The sequence below is a fragment of the Sturnira hondurensis genome, unplaced genomic scaffold, assembly GCF_014824575.4.
Source record: "Sturnira hondurensis isolate 20B ecotype Veracruz unplaced genomic scaffold, ASM1482457v3 Scaffold0024124, whole genome shotgun sequence".
NCBI classification, from domain to species: domain Eukaryota; kingdom Metazoa; phylum Chordata; class Mammalia; order Chiroptera; family Phyllostomidae; genus Sturnira; species Sturnira hondurensis.
Window position 1 is genome coordinate 276,038 of NW_028096755.1, and position 17,242 is coordinate 293,279.

The following is a 17,242-nucleotide window of genomic DNA, read 5'->3' on the forward strand; positions in this document are numbered from 1 at the left end:
GCCAAAAGGTGGAATTAACCCAAATATCCATCAACTCCCAAGTGAATAAACAAAATGTGGAAAGGAAATCCCGACACCTGCCACAGCATAGATAAACCTTGGAAGCATTTTCCTAAGTGAAATAATCCAGACACACACACACACACACAAACACAAGTATGATATGGTAGCACATACATGTGATACCTAGAATCGTCCAATTCACAGAGACAGAAAGTAGAACAGTGAGTGCCCGAGGCCGAGAGGACGGGTTATTATTAATGAGTATAGACTTTCAGTTTGAGGAAGATGCAAAAGTTCTGGAGATGGATGGTGGTGATGATTACACAACAGTGTGAATTCTGTACTTAAAACTGGCTGAAAGAGTAAAACCTATATTACATATATTTTACCGCAATAAAAAAAAAATCTAGAGGATGTTCACATTCAATTGTGAAACACTGAAAGCTTTTCCTTTAAATCAAGAACCAGAGAGGGGCCCTGGCTGGTGTAGCTCAGTGGATTGAGCGCGGGCCTGTGAACCACATGATCGTGGTTCGATTCCCAGTCAGGGCACATGCCTGGGTTGCAGGCCAGTTCCCAGCAGGGGGCGCACGAGAGACAACCATACATTGATATTTCTCTCCCTCTCTCCTTCCCTTCCCCTCTAAAGATAAATAAATTAAAATCTTAAAAGAACCAGACAGGATGCTCCTTAACCATTCAAGGCTTTCAGCCTTGAACTGAGTGTATAGCCGGTGTCATAAGGCAAAAAAATAAATAAAAGGTATAATAAAAAAGAGCCCTGACTGGTATAGCTCAGTGGATTGAGTACGGGCTGCAAACCAAAGGATCATCGCTTCGATTCCCAGTCAGGGCACATGCCTGGGTTGTGAGGGTCAGTGGCAAATCAAGGTGCAAACGAGAGGTAACATCAGTATTTCTCTCTTGCATTAATGATTCTCTCTCTGTCTTTTTCCCTCCCTTCTCCTCTCTCTAAAAATAAATTAATAAGGCCTGGCTGGTGTGGCTCAGTGGATTGAGTGCGGGCCTGCGAATCACACGATCACGGTTAGATTCCTGGTCAGGCCACATGCCTGGGTTGCAGGCCAGTTCCCAGTGGGGGACTCACGGGAGGCAACCATACATTGATGTTTCTCTCCTTCTCTCCTTCCCTTCCTCTCTAAAGACAAATAAATAAAATCTTTTAAAAAATAAAAAATAATAAATTAATAAAATATTTTTAAGAAAAGAGAACAAAACACTTATGAGTCATAGACATGATATGATTCATAGATCTGATTGTGTAATCCCAAATAAGCACTTTTTACAAGATTTCTTATGTAAATAAATCTGGATTTATTTATATATTTAAAAAAAAATTTTACTTATTCATTTTTAGAGAGAGGGTAAAGGAGGGAGAAAGAGAGGGAGAGAAACATTAATTTGTTGTCCCACTTGTTTATACATTCATTGGTGGAGTTTTGTATGTGCCCCAACTGGTGACTGAACCCACAACCCTGGCGTACCAGGACAATGCTCTAACCAACTGAGCCGCTGGGCCAGGGCCCAAAGGGGCTCTTGGTAAAATATCAGAACTGACAGAATTTAGAAAGGTTGCTGGGTACCAAAGCAACATGTGAACATCAATAGTGTGTCATTTTATCTGTGTGTCGGGGTTCTCCAAGACCATCTCATTATTGGACATTCTCTAGGAAGACTAATCAGACTCAACATAGAGTTGTACTCATAGCTAAGCTTTATCACAACGTTTCAGGATCATAAGGGGACAAGTCCTAGGCAGAGACTGGAGGGCTCCCTGGGCTGGTTCCCCGATGCTTTCTCCCTTCCACGAGGGTTACACAGAACTCACTCCTCCCCAGAAACAGAAGTGCAGTGATATATGTGTGATGCTTCTGCCCAAGGGTGTGCATCTGAGCCTCGGAACCTCAGGTTTTTACTGGTCGGTTGGCATGCAGGCCCCCTACGCCTCGCATGTACCAAAATTCCAGTCGCCCGGAGGAAAAGCAGGCGTTCAGCATAAACCATAACGGTTCACACAGATTATCCAGGCACAGTGAGCCCCTCGGAACGCTTTGACAGCCAAATTCCCCGACGTCAACGGAAGGCCAACCTTGCGAGCAGTTTCGCTGATTCGGGTCTGTTATGTTAACCCTTTCTGCACACCCATTATCAAAGTTCTAAAATAACCACTTAAGCAAATATGGCTGATAGGAGCATTGATAAATATCCAGCACTAAGGAATGCATCTAAGAAAATATGGGCAAGATGTCTTCAAGAAAAAAAACCCTTAAGCCCCGACTGGTGTAGCTCAGTGGATTGAGCACGGGCCTGTGAAGCAAAGGGTCGCCGGTTCGATTCCCAGTCAGGGCACATGCCTGGGTTACAGGCCAGGTCCCCAGTCGGGGACACATGAGAGGCAACCACACATTGATGTTTCTCCCCCACTCTTTCTTCTTCCCTTCCCCTTTCTCTAAAAATAAATATATTTTTTAAAAAACTTTAAAACATTCAGAGAACTTGAAGCAGATCTAAATAAATGACTATATCTACCATGTTCATGGATTGGGAGTGAGAAGGAAGATGGTGGGATGGAAGATTTAAGGACAATGAAAGCTGTTTGGGCCATGCTCTTCCCATCCTCCTTTCCCTTCTCAATCTGGCGGTGGTAAAGGGTGAGAACACAGGGGTGGTGGGTAGCAGACACAGCCAGCTCAATATGTCTACTTATTTGCTGAATGTACTTAATCTCAACTATGTCAGCCATTGTAACTGTCTCCTTACAGGTTTGCTTTTTTCCAGAGATCTAAACCTTTTGAGGGCCCAGTTGTGTGTTGTTCGCTTCTAGAATTTGGGTGGATGGGTGCACACACACACAGGGAGGGAGGGAAGGAGGGAGAGAGGTGTGTGTGTGTGTGTGTGTGTCAAGTTGGATGATGTGGTAGGCAGAATAACATCACCCCTAAAGATATACCTCACACCCCACCTCCCAACCCCTGGGACTTGTGAATATTACTTCATACAGCCAAAGATATGGTGAACATAAGGACTTTGAGAGGAGGGCCTTATCCTGGGTTACCCCAGTCAGCCCTAAACTCCATCATGTGCCTTAGGGGCGGGAGGTCGAAGGTGATTAGGTACAGAGACCCACAGAGAGGAGAATGAAGAGAAACTGTGGGATGCGGCCCCAAGCCAGGGCATCCTGGGGGGCCACCAGCGGCTGGAACAGGCAGGAAGGATCCCCCCTTTACAGCCTCCCAAGGGAGCGCAGCTCCGCCCACCTCTTGATTTCAGCATAGCAAAACCAGTATGGAAATCCTGGTTGCCAGCACTGTGAGGAGACAGATGTATGTTGTTTTTCAGCCACTAGATTTGTGAGAGTTTGTTAGAGCAGCAAAAGGAAGCTCATACAGATGGCCGATTGAGTGGATTGGATCAATGGAGAGTGGATGATGGAGTTGACCAATGGATGGTAGGGTATGTGGGAAGAGGAAACTGATTAGAATGAAGTAATGTGGATGGAGGAGAGAATGGCTAACATGGATGGAAAGAGCCTTGGGTAACTGGAGGATGAGCTCAATGAATGATGACTGGATAGAGAAGCAGGTGGGTGGACAGACGGATGAGATATATACAGGCAAGAGCACATGCCAGATGAATGGATGGTTGGGTGGAAAGATGAATGGGAGGATATATGGATGGGTATTGGAGGAGGAAGCGTGGCAGGTTGAAAAACACCAGATTTTAAAATCACACAGCCCTGGCTGGCGTAGCTCAGTGGATTGAGCTCTGGACTGTGAACCAAAGGGTCGCTGGTTTGATTCCTAGTCAGGCTGAATGCTTGGGTTGTGGGCTAGGTCCCCAGCATGGGGTGTGCAAGAGGCAACCACACACTAATGTTTCTCTCCCTCTCTTTCTCCTTCTCTTCCCCTCTCTGTAAAAATAAATAAACAAAATCTTTAAAAAAATAAAATCATGCAGACCTGGGTTCTACCCTCAGCTTCTCTACTCAGTACCTAAGCGATAAGCATGGTGGCGATCGGCGTGCTCCCTTCAAGAAAGAACTGATCACTGGGCAGAGTGTATTTGGCTGCCAGTCTCCAAGTGTACTAGCTGCGGCTGCTGTTTATTTGGCTTGAGGTCACGTTCTTTTGGGGGTAGCCCCCAATCAATGACTAAGCATGGTGATGGCAGTGGGGCAAAGGCATGGCCATTTCCACCCAGTCTGGGACGGCTCCAAAGGCCATCTTTAAAAAAAAATATCTGAGACCAGTCCTGGCCAGCTCGGTTGGTTAGAGCATCGTCCCACACACCAGAAGATTGTGGGTTCGATCCCTGGTCAGGGCACATACCTAGGTTGCCAGTTCAATCCCTGGTCAGGGTGCATACAGGAGGCAACTAATCAATCTTTCTCTCTCTCTCTCCCCCTCCCTTCCTCTCTCTCTAAAATCAATAAATATAACCTCCAGTGAAGATTTAAAACAAATTTAGCGCGGCTGGTGTGGCTCAGTGGATTGAGTGCTGGCCTGCAAACCAAATGGTCGCTGGTTCGATTCCAGGTCAGGGCACATGTCTAGGTTGCGGGCCAAGAGGCAACCCATCAGTGTTTCTCTCACACATTGATGTTTCTCTCTCTCTCTTTCTTTCTCCCTTCCACTCTCTCTAAAAATAAATAAATAAAAATCTTTGTAAAAAATTGAGACCAGCCCTGAACGGACAGCTCAGTTGGTGGGAGCACCATCCCCCAAATGCCAACATTGCAGGTTTGATTCCCAGTCAGGGCCCATTCAAGAAGCAACCAATGAGTGTATAAAAGAGTGGAACTACTTCCCTGACTGGTGTAGCTCAGTGGATTGAGCACGGGCCTGTGAAGCAAAGGGTCACCAGTTCGATTCCCAGTCAGGGCACATGCCTGGGTTGCAGGCTAGTTCCCAGCAGGGGGCCCACAAGAGGCAACGGTAAACCATACATTGATATTTCTCTCCTTCTCTCCTCTTCCCCTGTAAAGATAAATAAATAAAATCTTTAAAAAAAAAGTGGAACCACAAATCGATGTTTCTAGTTCTATCTCTCACTCTTTCTCTCTTTCTCAAATCAATACGTAAGAACTTAAAGAATAAAATTGGGACCACGCTCACACAACACGAAGTGCAACCCTTTGAAGGTGTGGAACTCAGCGGCCTTCCGTACCGCCAGTCTCACTGTTGGGCAACCGCCAGTCACATCTATCTCCTTCTAAAACTTTTCCGTCTCCGCAGAGGAAGTGATTGAGCAATCACAGCCCACATCCCCCAGCCCCTAGCAGCCGCCAACCTACTTTCTGTTTCCACGGACTTGTTTATGTGGGAAATCTTCGCTCCCTCTGCCAGTTGGGCTGGGTGGGCATTCTCGGGGCTGAAGCTCTTCCCACGCTGGTGTTCCTTCCTCATCAACTCTCACAGGTGGCGGTCTGACAACCTAACCCTGAGGCTTTCGCTGCCCGTTCCTCTCCCCTTCGTCTCTCACTGGCATCATTCCCGATACATTCTTTGCGTTTCTGACACTGTGGTCGTAAGTGCTTCCTGGAGGACTCAATGACACAGCAAGACTGGGAGGTCCAGGCATCGAGTCTCAAGAGCAGCCCAACCTCTAGGCCCTCGGGTGGCTCTTTAGCCATAACCAACGTCACCCGGAGGACCCAAGGATGGCCATTCCCGCTTTGCACGGCATTTCCTACCGGCCAGCCATAGGCGTAAACCATCACATGGACTCCCTGTTGAACCAGCAGATAGCAAAACCTTGATCCCTGGAGGAGCGGACATCCCCTGCCACACACGGCCCCACTCTGGGAAAAACCAGTCCCCACCCCCGACAGGAAGCGCTTTCCTAAACTCGGAACCGCCACTTCATCTCGCAGGAGGAAGACCACAACTTTTTCCCTGAGGCTGAGCCAGGCCAGTGGTATGTGAAAGGATCCCAAAGAGGCCAGGCCCGCTCAGGCCAGTGGGAGCAAGTGCATAGTGGGTAGATCCCGGTTTGCAAATTGAACCAAACCAGGCCCATCAGGCCTGAGCCCCTTCAGAGGAGGGGTTGGGGAGGAGAAGAGTTGGCGCTGGGCTGGGGCTGGGGGTGGTGGTGGGAGGAGGCTATGGGAGGGGGGAGGGGGAGGGGGAGGGGGAGGGGCGAGAACTTGCTAGAAGCTCACTCCTCCAGGGCACTTTTTGCCTGGTTGTTACCTGCTGTGTCTTGGGGGGTCTAGAACAAGGCTGGCACACAGTGGGTCTTCAGTCCACACACAGGCACACAGAGAGACAAAACCCAGAAGATTTGTTTTTTTTTTTAAATGTGTTTATTTATCTTTAGAGGGGAAGGGAAGGAGAGAAGGAGAGAAATATCAGTGCATGGTTGCCTCTCGTGAGTCCCCTGATGGGAACTGGCCTGCAACCCAGGCATGTGCCCTGACTGGGAATCGAACCTCGATCGTGTGGTTCGCAGGCCCGTGCTCAATCCATTGAGCTACACCAGCCAGGGCCTAAAACCCCGAAGATTTGATCCTGTCCAGTCACCAGCTGCTAAGAAACACCCCTTGGAAGGAAAAAGTCCTGTATTGAGCAATTACTATGTGCCAGGCAGCATCCAAGGCAGACCATGTCCCTTTTTTTTTTAACTTGACCCCGAGATAAACACACTCTAACAATAGCTACTTCTTCAACACACACGTGTGTCAGACAGTGTCCTGAGCATGTTATATGGATCAGCGCCTCCATTCTACCCCACGGCCATCTCAGGTGGTGACTCTTAGCATCCCCATTTCACAGGTGAGGAAACTGAGGCACAGACAGAGCAGCCTGCTTGCCCCAGATCACACGGCCAGCCAGCATGAGGCAGATGCTGAGCGGCAAACCCAGGCAGTCTGGCCCCATCCCATGTGGCGTTATCCACTGTCTTCTAAAAATGTATTTCAGAGAGGGGGAAGGGAGGAACAGAGGGACAGGAGAGTCGATGTCTTGAGAGAGAGACATCAAGCGCCCCGAACAGGGCGGAGCCCAGCCCACGACCCAGGCTTCTGCCTTGACCAGGAATCAAACCAGTGACCTTTTGATTTGCGGGAAGATGCCCAAACAACTGAGCTGCTCCGGCCAGGGCTATGCCCTGTCTTTAAAGATGCAAGGAGCTGAAGGCTCCTCCCAAAGGGGACTGTGGGGAGCAGAACACCAGTTCCCCAAAGATGTCCACATCCTGATGTCCGGGACCCGAGGCAATGGCATCTCACATGGCAAAAGAGACTTTGAAGATGTGATTTAGTTAAGACCCTATTATCTGGGTGAGCCCAATTTCATTGTAGGGTCCTCAGTAGTGAAAGAGGGGGTCACTATCAGAGAAGGGGTTGTGACGACAGAGGCAGATGCCTGGAGGGAGGCACTCAGCGTGCAGAGGGAGGGGCCACGCACCGAGGGACAGGGGCCTCGAGAAGCTGGAAAAGGCCAGGGGGACGCGCGCTTCTTCCCTGGAGCCTCCAGGAGGGGACCAGCCTAGCTGACAGCTGACAGCTTCATTTCAGCCCCTAAGGCTCACTTCAGACTGTGACCTCCAGCCCCGTGAGCTGACAAATAAGTGTTTTTAAAGATTTCCTTTTCTTTTCAAGATTTCGTTTATTTCTGGAGGGTGGGGAGGGGAGAGAGAAAGAGAGGGAGATACATCAATGTGTGGTTTCCTCTCACACGCCCCTCACTGGGGACCTGGCCTGCAACCCAGGCATGTGCCCTGACAGGAAATTGAACCAGCGACCCTTTAGTTCCCAGGCCGGTGCTCAATCCACTGAGCCACACCAGCCGGGGCTCCATGTATGTTGTTTTAAACCACTCAGTTTGTGGTGCATTGTTACAGTAGCTCTTCATGGTGATTGAGAGCTTTGGGTCCCGGTTCAGCTCTGCTAGTGGGTCCCACACTCTGTAACCCACTGGCCCCGTATGGGCCAGGTTTCAGAAACCACCTGGACTTTACTGGAAAGCCTTCCTGAGGTGTGCAAACCTACGCACATCTTTTCCTGACCTTCCCCTACAACCACATGCACACTGGCCGCCATTGTCTGTTACCAATTCTTTTAGGTGCCACCATGCCCTGAGCCATGTTGGTTGGAGCTCCCTGTTGGATCTGCCCTGGAGCCTGGGAACCCATTGAGGGCAGAGGCAAGATCTCACTCTTGGCTGATCCCAGAAACGTGTGTAGTGCCTGTCTATCTCTGTTTCCTCATCTTTACTCTCAAGGAAGCTGAGAGTCTTGGATGCAGGGAGCCCTGGAAATCCTGTTGCACAGAGGAAGAGAAGCTGGGCCTCAGATGCCTCTGTCCCCAAAAGAGGTGGGTTCGATGGAATATTACTCAGTCCTGAAAAGGGATGGGGTGCTGACTAGTGCTACAACCCGAGGAACCTCTGAAACATGATGCTGAGTAAGAGAAACCAGATGCAAAAGGCCAGAGTGTATGAGTCCATTCCTATGAACTTTCCAGCATAGACAAAGCAATAGACACAGAGAGTAGCTGGGGTGTGGTCAGGGGCCGGGAGCAGGAGCAATGCGGAGGGACAGAGTTTAATGGGTGCCAGGTTTCCTTCTGGGGAGACGAAAAACTCTGGGATTAGATAGGAGTGGCAGAGACACAACATTGTGAATGTGCTAAATGCCACTGACGTGTATATTTTTAAGTAGTTAATTTTACATTTTGTGAATTTTGCTTTAATTAAAAAAACAGGTGGGGGGCCCTGGCTGGCGTAGCTTAGTGGATTGAGCACAGGCCTGCGAACCAGACGATCGCGGTTCACTTCCNACATTTTGTGAATTTTGCTTTAATTAAAAAAACAGGTGGGGTACTGAGGGAGGAGACACCCCTTGGGGGCCTGGACCCTCAGGTCTGAGGGAGGAGGGGCTGGGGGTCTGGACCCCTGGGTCTGAGGGAGGAGAGGCAGGGGACGTTGGCTCCTGGGTCCTGGGGAAGCAGGGGGAGAGTGAGGCTGAAACCCACCCCCCCCCCCCGCCCCCGTGTCCAGGGCGGAGAGCCGGAAAGTGGAGGGCTGCCACGGGAGAGAACACAAATGGTTCTGCTGGAGGAAACAGTTGGTTTCTGGGAAGACTGTCAGATGGAGATGTCATCGCCAAGGTCTCCCTCCCTCCCACCCACGCCTGCCCTGCCGGCTGGGGAATTCAGACCTAGACTCAGACCCACTAGGTCTGAGAAAGAGAGGAAGGGAGAGCAGGGGAGAGGACCGCAAGTTGTAGGAGGAGGCGGAGTCGAGGGGGGGCGCCCACACCCAGCAGCCTGAACAGAAAGTGCAGTCAGAAAGGAGGTGGACCTGCAGGCGTGTATTCTGAACCCGAGGAGGTAGGAGCTGGGAATTTCGACATCTGGGGGCTAGCAAGGAATGTGTGTATTCTAAAAGGGCCTGGGGGACGTGGATTTTGGGGTCCCCCCAAGGAGGACGCTGGAGAAAGCTGGAGGCTCTGATTTGTGGGTCCTGGGGAGGATAAGTGCTGGGGGTTAGCACTTTGAACCTATCAAGTGAGAGGAAGGAAGTTGGGGACCCACGAACTAAGGTGCTGCCTGGTTGGGAGCAGACCAGGAAGTGGCAGTTCGGGGGTGAGGTTCCTATAAAGTGGTAGTCAGACTGTTGCTGCTGACTGTTCTGCAGGCGTTCGTTCGTGGACTTTGGCTCTTCGAAAAGCCTTTGCCTGCCCAAACCCCACCCCGTCTCCCAGCAGTTCATCTCTGAACCTCTCACACAGCTCCCGTCACCCCAGTCCTAGGACTAAGAGAGTTCAAGACCGGCTGGTGAGCGTCCTGGGAGAACCCAGAAGCTGGCAGTGGAGAGACCCCGAGGATGGGTGAGGGGAGGGCAGCTGGGGGAAATTTCAAGATGAGGGTTCCAGGACATTTGAAAGATAGGGAAGTGCCCCGGAATGAGAGCTGCTGGCCTCGTCAGACCAGATCCCCCTGACTCCCCATGGGCCCATACTTCTGCCCCGGAGCCAACGGGGGCCTCGGAGGCAGGCAGCCCGGATGTGATGCACCTGGACCCTTAGGGCTGGTTCCTCACCTGACAGAGAGATTAACTGATTGATTAATTGATCGATTGATTAGTGGCCCTATGCTTCCTGTACAGAGCCTGGCATGTGGGGCTACCTCTCTCTGCTACCTGTCTTCCTGGCCATCTGGGCTGCTGTTAGCATCTGGACCGTGTGAGTGTTATAGGCAGGGCGATACCCAGGACCCAGGGAGGAGGGGCTGGGGGCCTGGACCCCAGGGTCTGAGTGGGGCAGAGGTGGGAGGCCTGAACTCCTGGGTCCGAGGGAGCTAGCAGTCTGGTTTCTATGAGTACCAAAAAGAAAAGTTCTCTTGAAAGCCGCTGCTTATTTGATGTCTTCCCCTCCCTCAGTTTTGCGATTGCCGTGGCCAACAGGTCTGTGAATCTTACGGAAGGCATCCCCTATATCAGGTAGCGAGGGCGTTTGGAGGGGGCCTCCAGAGACAGGAAAGGGGGTGCTGGCGCAATGGAGCCACAGGAGGACCCCTTATCTTCCCCAGTCTCTGTGGATCGTACCCGCCTCAGAGCTGCATCTTCAGCCAGCTGCTAAACATGGGAGCCGCTATGGGTAACTTTGCCCCAGACTCGCCCCTTCAGGGCTGGGCGTGTCCCCCACCCCCACCCCCACTCAGACCCAGGAGCCCAGGCTCCTGCCCCTTCTCCCCTGAGTCCTGTATTTGTCCTCCAGCCCTGGATCCCCAGTCTTTCCCCACCCCACCACTTCTCCCCTACCAGGGTCCCGCCCGGATCTCCCACTCACTTTCCCCTCCTCCCAGCTGCCTGGATCTGCATTCTCCGTTACCACCAGCTCCGGGACTGGGGCGTCAAAAAGTGGCTTAACCAGGTGATCCTGTGGTCGGGGCTCCTCTGTGCCCTGGGCACCTCCGTGGTGGGCAATTTCCAGGTGAGACTGAGTGGGCTCCAGGAACCCAGCCGGGGTTCCCCCCGGCAGAGTCAGGGACTACATTTCCCAGGATCCTTCAGGGCCGCTGGCTACTTGTTTCGAAGGCTGGACCCCGCATAGCCTCCTGGGACTTCTATTTCGTTGTGGCTCTCACCTGTAGGTGTGTGGGGTGAGGTCTCAGGATGCGAAGGGAGCGCCGCGGGGGAGACTCTTTCCCGACCCCGCAGGAGGAATGTATTTTCATTTTCTCCCCTGTTGGTAGAAAGGGGAGTTGGACACTATGAACCTGGACAATTCCTCGTCATCCTCCACGCCTTTAATGATGAGTCAGATTTCATACATTCTTACGTATGCCACACGGATTGAGTTTGCACTGGGTTTTACGTTCTATTTTTACGCCCTATTTTTACTCACCTGGACAAGAACTCTTGGCCCTTCCTGGCCAGATCCCACAAAGAGGTATTTTCATCAGCTGGTCCTTGGTGGTGATACAAGCTCAGATTCACAGACTCCAGAACTCACGTTCTTTTTTTTTTTAAGAGTCTTTTTATTTATTTTTATTTTTTTTAAAGATTTTATTTATTTATTTATCTTTAGAGGGGAAGGAGAGAGGGAGTGAAACATCAGTGTATGGTTGCCTTTTGGGCGTCCCCTGCTGGTAGTTGGCCTGCAAGGAACCAGCCTGCAACCCAGGCATGTGCCCTGACTGGGGATCAAACCGGGATTGTCTGGTTCGCAGGCCCGCGCTCAATCCACTGAGCTACGCCAGCCAGGGCTTATGAGTCTTTTTAAAAGATTTTATTTATTTCTCTTTAAAGGGGAAGGGAAGTAAAGAGGGAGAGAAATATCAAATGTATGGTTGCCTCTTGTGTGTTCCCTGCCCCCTGTTGGGAACTGGCCTGCAACCCAGGCATGTGCCCTGACTGGGAATTGAACCGGCGACCCTTTGCTTCCCAGGCCTGCGCTCAATCCACTGAGCTACAGCAGGCAGGGCTAGAACCCACATTCTTAAACATGAAGCTCAGTAGATCTTTGCAGAATAAATAAATGCCCGTGTGATAGGAGAAATTTCCCTGATTTATTTTATGTCATTTCATTTCACAAGGATGTCTCTGATTCCAAACCTCTCCTGGTGAAAGAATGGAGGTGGGCAGAACCACAGGGCGTTCAGACCGGAAGCTGCCTCCAACTTGCCAGCAAACATCCCCTATCATGTCTGCATGTCCATTTATTCACTCGTTCCCCTATCCCTGTACTCAACTTCTCTTTTTCTTCATGACATCCCTCTCAAGGAGAAATGTTTAATTAAGTCATTATTTAACATACTGATTTTTAGGAAGAGAAAAAAGAAGGAGAGAGAGAAAAAGACATTGATTTATTTTTTCACTTCATGCATTCATTGATTGATTCTTGTACGTGCTCTGACTGGGCATTGAACCTGCAAACTTGGCAAATTAAGATGCTGCTGTAACCGCGGAGCTGCCTGGCCAGGACTGAAAAAAAATTAAGTTTTTTTTATTCATTTATCTTTAGAGGGGAAGGGAAGGAGAGAGGGAGAGAAATATCAATGTATGGTGGCCTCTCATGGGTCCCCCGCTGGGAACTGGCCTGCAACCCAGGCATGTGCCCTGACTCGGAATCGAACTTTGACCATCTGGTTTGCAGGCCCGCGCTCAATCCAGTGAGCTACATCAGCCAGGGCTGAAAAAAATTTTTTTAAGATTTTATTTATTTTATTTTTAGACAGAGGGGAAGGAAGGGAGAAAGAGAAGGAGAGAAACATCAGTGTGTGGTTGCCTCTCGAGTGCTCCCTACTGGGGACCTGGCCCACAACCCAAACATGTGCCCCGACTGGGAATCAAACCAGCGACACTTTGGTTCACAGGCCAGCACTCAATCCACTGAGCCACACCAGCCAGGGCAGGACTGACATCTTTAATATTTTAAAATATTACAAAAGATGAAATAAAGCATTACCCTAGATATATACTATACCAGTAAGCCACAGACCACTGTGTTATTTAAGAATCTGTTGTTACCCGAAAACCAGTTTTTATCCCCTTGGCAACAAAATCTGCTCTCCCACACCTGGGATGAGAATAGAAGATTTATTGCACCAGTGTTTGTGAGTGTCTGCCCTGCGTCAGGCACTGTGTTAGGGACTGAGGCCCCAGCAGTGGACAACGGATTTAAATGTCTGCCCTCACGGAGCTGACGATGGCCAACGCATGTGATCGATGAACCAACGCCTGGGCATGGTAGTTGTCAGTTACTGTCCATGGGGTTGGCCAGCGGCCCGTCCTCCCCTCCTGGCCCCGGCCTCCCCACAGGTCTTCCCCTCAACTCTCCCCACTCCTCCTTCCAGCAAAAGAACCAGCAGGCCACACACCTGACAGGGGCCTTCTTTGCCTTCTTCGTGGGCCACGTCTACTTCTGGCTGCAGCTGCTTCTCTCCTGGAAGATGAAGAAGAGCCTGCCCCAGCCGGGGACCCCTTGGATCAGGCCGCTCCGCCTGGCCCTCTGCAGCCTCTGCACCGTCCTCATGGTGACCAGTATCCTTACATGGGCAGGGGTGGGAGTGGGTCTTCACTGGAGTGGGTAGCTCCGTGCTAGTGTGAATGTCCCTCCCCCCTTCCTTGGTCTCATTCTGAGTCATCAGAGAGCGCCAACCCCGGACCATGCTGCCTGGGTTGGAATCCCACCTTATCCACACAATAGCTGCGGGAAGCTCCCCCTTTTAAAATCTTTATTTACTTATGTATTTTTACAGAGGGAAAGAGAAGGAGAGAAACATCAATGTGTGGTTGCCTCTTGCATGCCCCGCACTGGGGACCTGGCCTGCAACCCAGGCATGTGCCCTGACTGGGAATTGAACCGGTGACCCCTTGGTTCTTAGGCTAGTGCTCAATCCACTGAGGCACACCAGCCAGGGCTCCGCTGTTTTGTTTTGTTTTTTTAAACTTCTTGTTGCCTCAGATCCCTCATCTGTCAAATGCAGGTAATAACAGAGTTAACCTGGGGTTGTGAGGAATGCAGATAATACGTGTGAGGTGTTCACCTGGGTGCCTGGCAGACAGTGAGGGGTCAGTATGTATCAGGAGGATGCTGAACCAATCGTTGGGGGTACCTGCTCTGTGCTGGGCATCATGCTGGCTGAGACTGGAAACTGAGGTTCAGGCAGGGCTGGTCTCTTGGCCTAGACCCACCCACCATGGAGTTCAATGGTGGGGATAGGGGTGGGCTTCAGACCGGTCTCATGGGCTCTCAGGGCTGTCTGTGTGTATCTCTTCTCACCTCCACGCCAAGCGATTTGTAGCTTGAAATGGGCGTGGCAGGGATCATTACATCACAAGAAGTGACAAAGCTGGTTGTGAAACATTTGCCAGCGCACCACTGGGTGGCACTTGGTTCTGAGTCACCCCACCTCCCAGCCAGGCACACCTCTGGGTGAGTCACCTCACCGTCCAGCCTCAGTTTCCACGTCTGGAAAATGGAGTGGCTTTTCTTCATACTGACGGCTGTCGCTGCTAGGTCCAGGGCCCTAAGAGATAGGAGGGGCTGCAGACCTGGCCTCGGGGACTGCCAGCCTCCGTGGGGAGGCTGAGGGAAGGGAGGCTGAGAGGACACTGGCATTCATGGGGCTGGAGGAAACCAAGCGGACGTCCTGTGCTGGCTGCGTCAGGTGGGCCTGGTTTGTTTGCCAGAGCAGCAACCCCATTGACAGGGAGTGGGTGGGAAAGGGCTCTCTCCTCAGCTGGGCCCTGTTGGTGATGAGATCCAGCCCACCCCCTTCTAAAGTCCCCTCGGGGCACATACTTTGCAGAGTCCTCGTTATGTGGGACTCAAATGTCCCTTCGCCACAGGGAAGGCGGGTGGACCATCAAGATGGCCACAAAGCCTGGCTGGTGTAGCTCAGTGGATTGAGCGTGGGCCTGCGAACCAGAGGATCGCGGTTCGATTCCCAGTCAGGACACATGCCTGGGTTGCAGGCCGGTTCCCTGCAGGCCAACTCCCAGCAGGGGACGCACGAAAGGCAACCATACATTGATGTTTCTCTCCCTCTCTCCTTCCCCTCTAAAGATAAATAAATAAATAAAATCTTAAAAAAAAAAAAAAGATGGCCACAAAGATTGGTCTCTGAGTTGGTCCTGCAGAATCAGCTGTTTCGGGCCTAGATTGGAAGGTTGCAGGACACCGCAGGTGTGTGCTGTACGTGCAGAGGTTGCAATAATCAGCTTGAGGGAGGAGGTTCCTGGCAGGCCCCCTGATGATCTCTGGCACGAAGGGGAGAGGTTAGAGGTTTGAGCTTCTGCCTTGAGGCAATAGGAGACTATGGAAAGCTCCTGAGCCGGGGAGCAACAAGGCCAGTCCTGCGGGTAAGTGGCTTGTTTGGGTGCCCACACATCTCTTTTGCTCAAAGATCTATGGGGCCAGGGATGGTGTTGGACATAGGGACTGCCTCCAAATCCCTTTTCTCGGAAAAAAAAAATTTATTTATTCCGTTTTAGACAGAGGCTGAGGGAGAAAGAGAGGGAGAGAAACATCAAGGTGTGGTTGCCTCTCACCCCAAGCCTTGGGGTGCCCAGCTGGCCATGGACATGACGGAGGTGACAAGGGTGGTTTGAGGCACGTGAGTGGATAGGAGGGCTGTCATGGAGGTCGGGATACCCAGAAAGAATATATGTGAGGGGAAGATTCAATTTCGTGTGGGAATGAGCAGGAGGAAGCTGTGGGCCCGAGGCTGGTGTGGGGCTGGGGGTGGGCTATATTTTATTTACTTTTCTTTTTTTAAAGACTTTATTTATCTATTTTTAGAGAGGGGAAAGGAGGCAGAAAGAGAGGGCAAGAAACATCAATGTGTGGTTGCCTCTCATGTGCCCCCTACTGGGGACCTGGTCTGTTACCCAGGCAGGTGCCCTGACTGGGAATTGAACCGGTGACCCCTTGGTTCACAGGCCAACACTCAATCCACTGGGTCACATCAGCCAGGGGGAGGGGGCAGAGTGTTGCGTTCGGCGGTAGAAGCAAGGTGCCTGGTTGCCAGGCCTGGGCCAGTGGGGACATGGCAGGGCCTTCCCAAGGTCAGGGGAGGCTGATGAGAGAGAGGGTAAGAACCATGTCCCAGGTTGTCGGGAATGCCACACGAACAGAAGGGACACGCAGGGGAAATTGTTGGGGAAACTGAGATGCAGACAGGATTACAGGGCATCCCTTTGACAGTGTTGGGGAGCCATCAAGGAGGGATGACCAGATTTAGAAGTCACGCCAGTCAGGGCAGGAGGGTGCATATCCCAGGAGGGGCCCCAGACAAGCCCATCCATAGGGCACATGGTGGGCTCCCAGATCCTTCCCGTGGTGGTGCACCCTTGACCTTGGCGTCCAGTGGTCATCCTCCACACCAGCTCCCGGCGCTCCGCCGCGGCCGTCTGCGAGTGGACCATCGCCATGCTGCTCTTCGCGCTCTTCGGCCTGTTGGCTGTGGACTTCTCCAAGCTGCACAGCTGCACGCTGTGCCTCCACCCGGGCCCCAGCCTCAGCCTCGCGCCGGCCTCCCCGGGGGCCCAGTCGTCCCCCCAGCTCTCCTGACTCAGGCCATGCCCTCGGGAGCAGAGGGAAAAGCCAACCCCCCGGATCCCCCCACGCCTCCCCAAGATGGGGTTGAACCGTGGAGGATGAACTGTCGCCGATAAACATGAAAGGAGGTGCCGTCTCTGCCCCGCCTGGAACTTAGTGCAGTGTCGCGGGGCTGCAAACTGGTCCACTGGCATCTTTGTGCCCTTGGGCCCCTGCCGTCCGGCCCCGCCCCCGCACTCAGGGCCACCCAGGAAGCGAGAGGCCAAGGCCAGCCAGCCATCCCTGATCAAGGCTATTTATTATTGTTATTATTAATGTTTGTTTTTTGTTATTGTTTGGTGGTTTGTTTTTGTTTTGTTTTTTTGCCGCTGGCGGAATCAGAGACAAGGACGCAGGCAGGATCACGCGAAACCAGAATTCCTTCCGGAGAGCAAATCCGTACAGAAGGTCGTGGGGGGAGGGGGAGGACCAGGGGAGGGGGGGCCCAGGAAGGGGGGGCTGGGGATGATACAAGGACAGATGGCCCTGTCCGTCCGGATCTGCTAAGCCACCCCAACCAGACCCCGTCCCTCCCCCACCCCATCCCGCAGAGAGATTGATCAATAAATAAAATAATAAATTAATCAATAAATAAAATAGAAAGAGCTCCCACCCCCAGTCCCCCTTAGAACCACCCCCCCAACCCCACTGGGCACGGCCCCTGGAGCCC

At 51.7% G+C, this 17,242-nt stretch overlaps 1 protein-coding gene across 2 annotated transcripts; it reads left to right on the forward strand.

Annotated features, from left to right (window-relative positions):
* Positions 1–9,221: 9,221 nt before the first annotated feature.
* TMEM150B (transmembrane protein 150B) lies at positions 9,222–16,869 on the forward strand. Of its 2 annotated transcripts, none has more exons than XM_037038087.1 (7): positions 9,222–9,802; positions 10,112–10,209; positions 10,407–10,466; positions 10,556–10,623; positions 10,832–10,959; positions 13,325–13,511; positions 16,343–16,869. In XM_037038087.1, the coding sequence occupies exons 2-7, from the start codon at positions 10,142–10,144 to the stop codon at positions 16,543–16,545; spliced, it is 714 nt and encodes a 237-aa protein (XP_036893982.1). In that variant the 5' UTR covers positions 9,222–9,802; positions 10,112–10,141; the 3' UTR covers positions 16,546–16,869. The 2 variants fall into 2 exon arrangements, with proteins under 2 accessions (XP_036893982.1, XP_036893983.1); XM_037038088.1 differs by having other exon boundaries at positions 10,134–10,209.
* Positions 16,870–17,242: the final 373 nt, after the last annotated feature.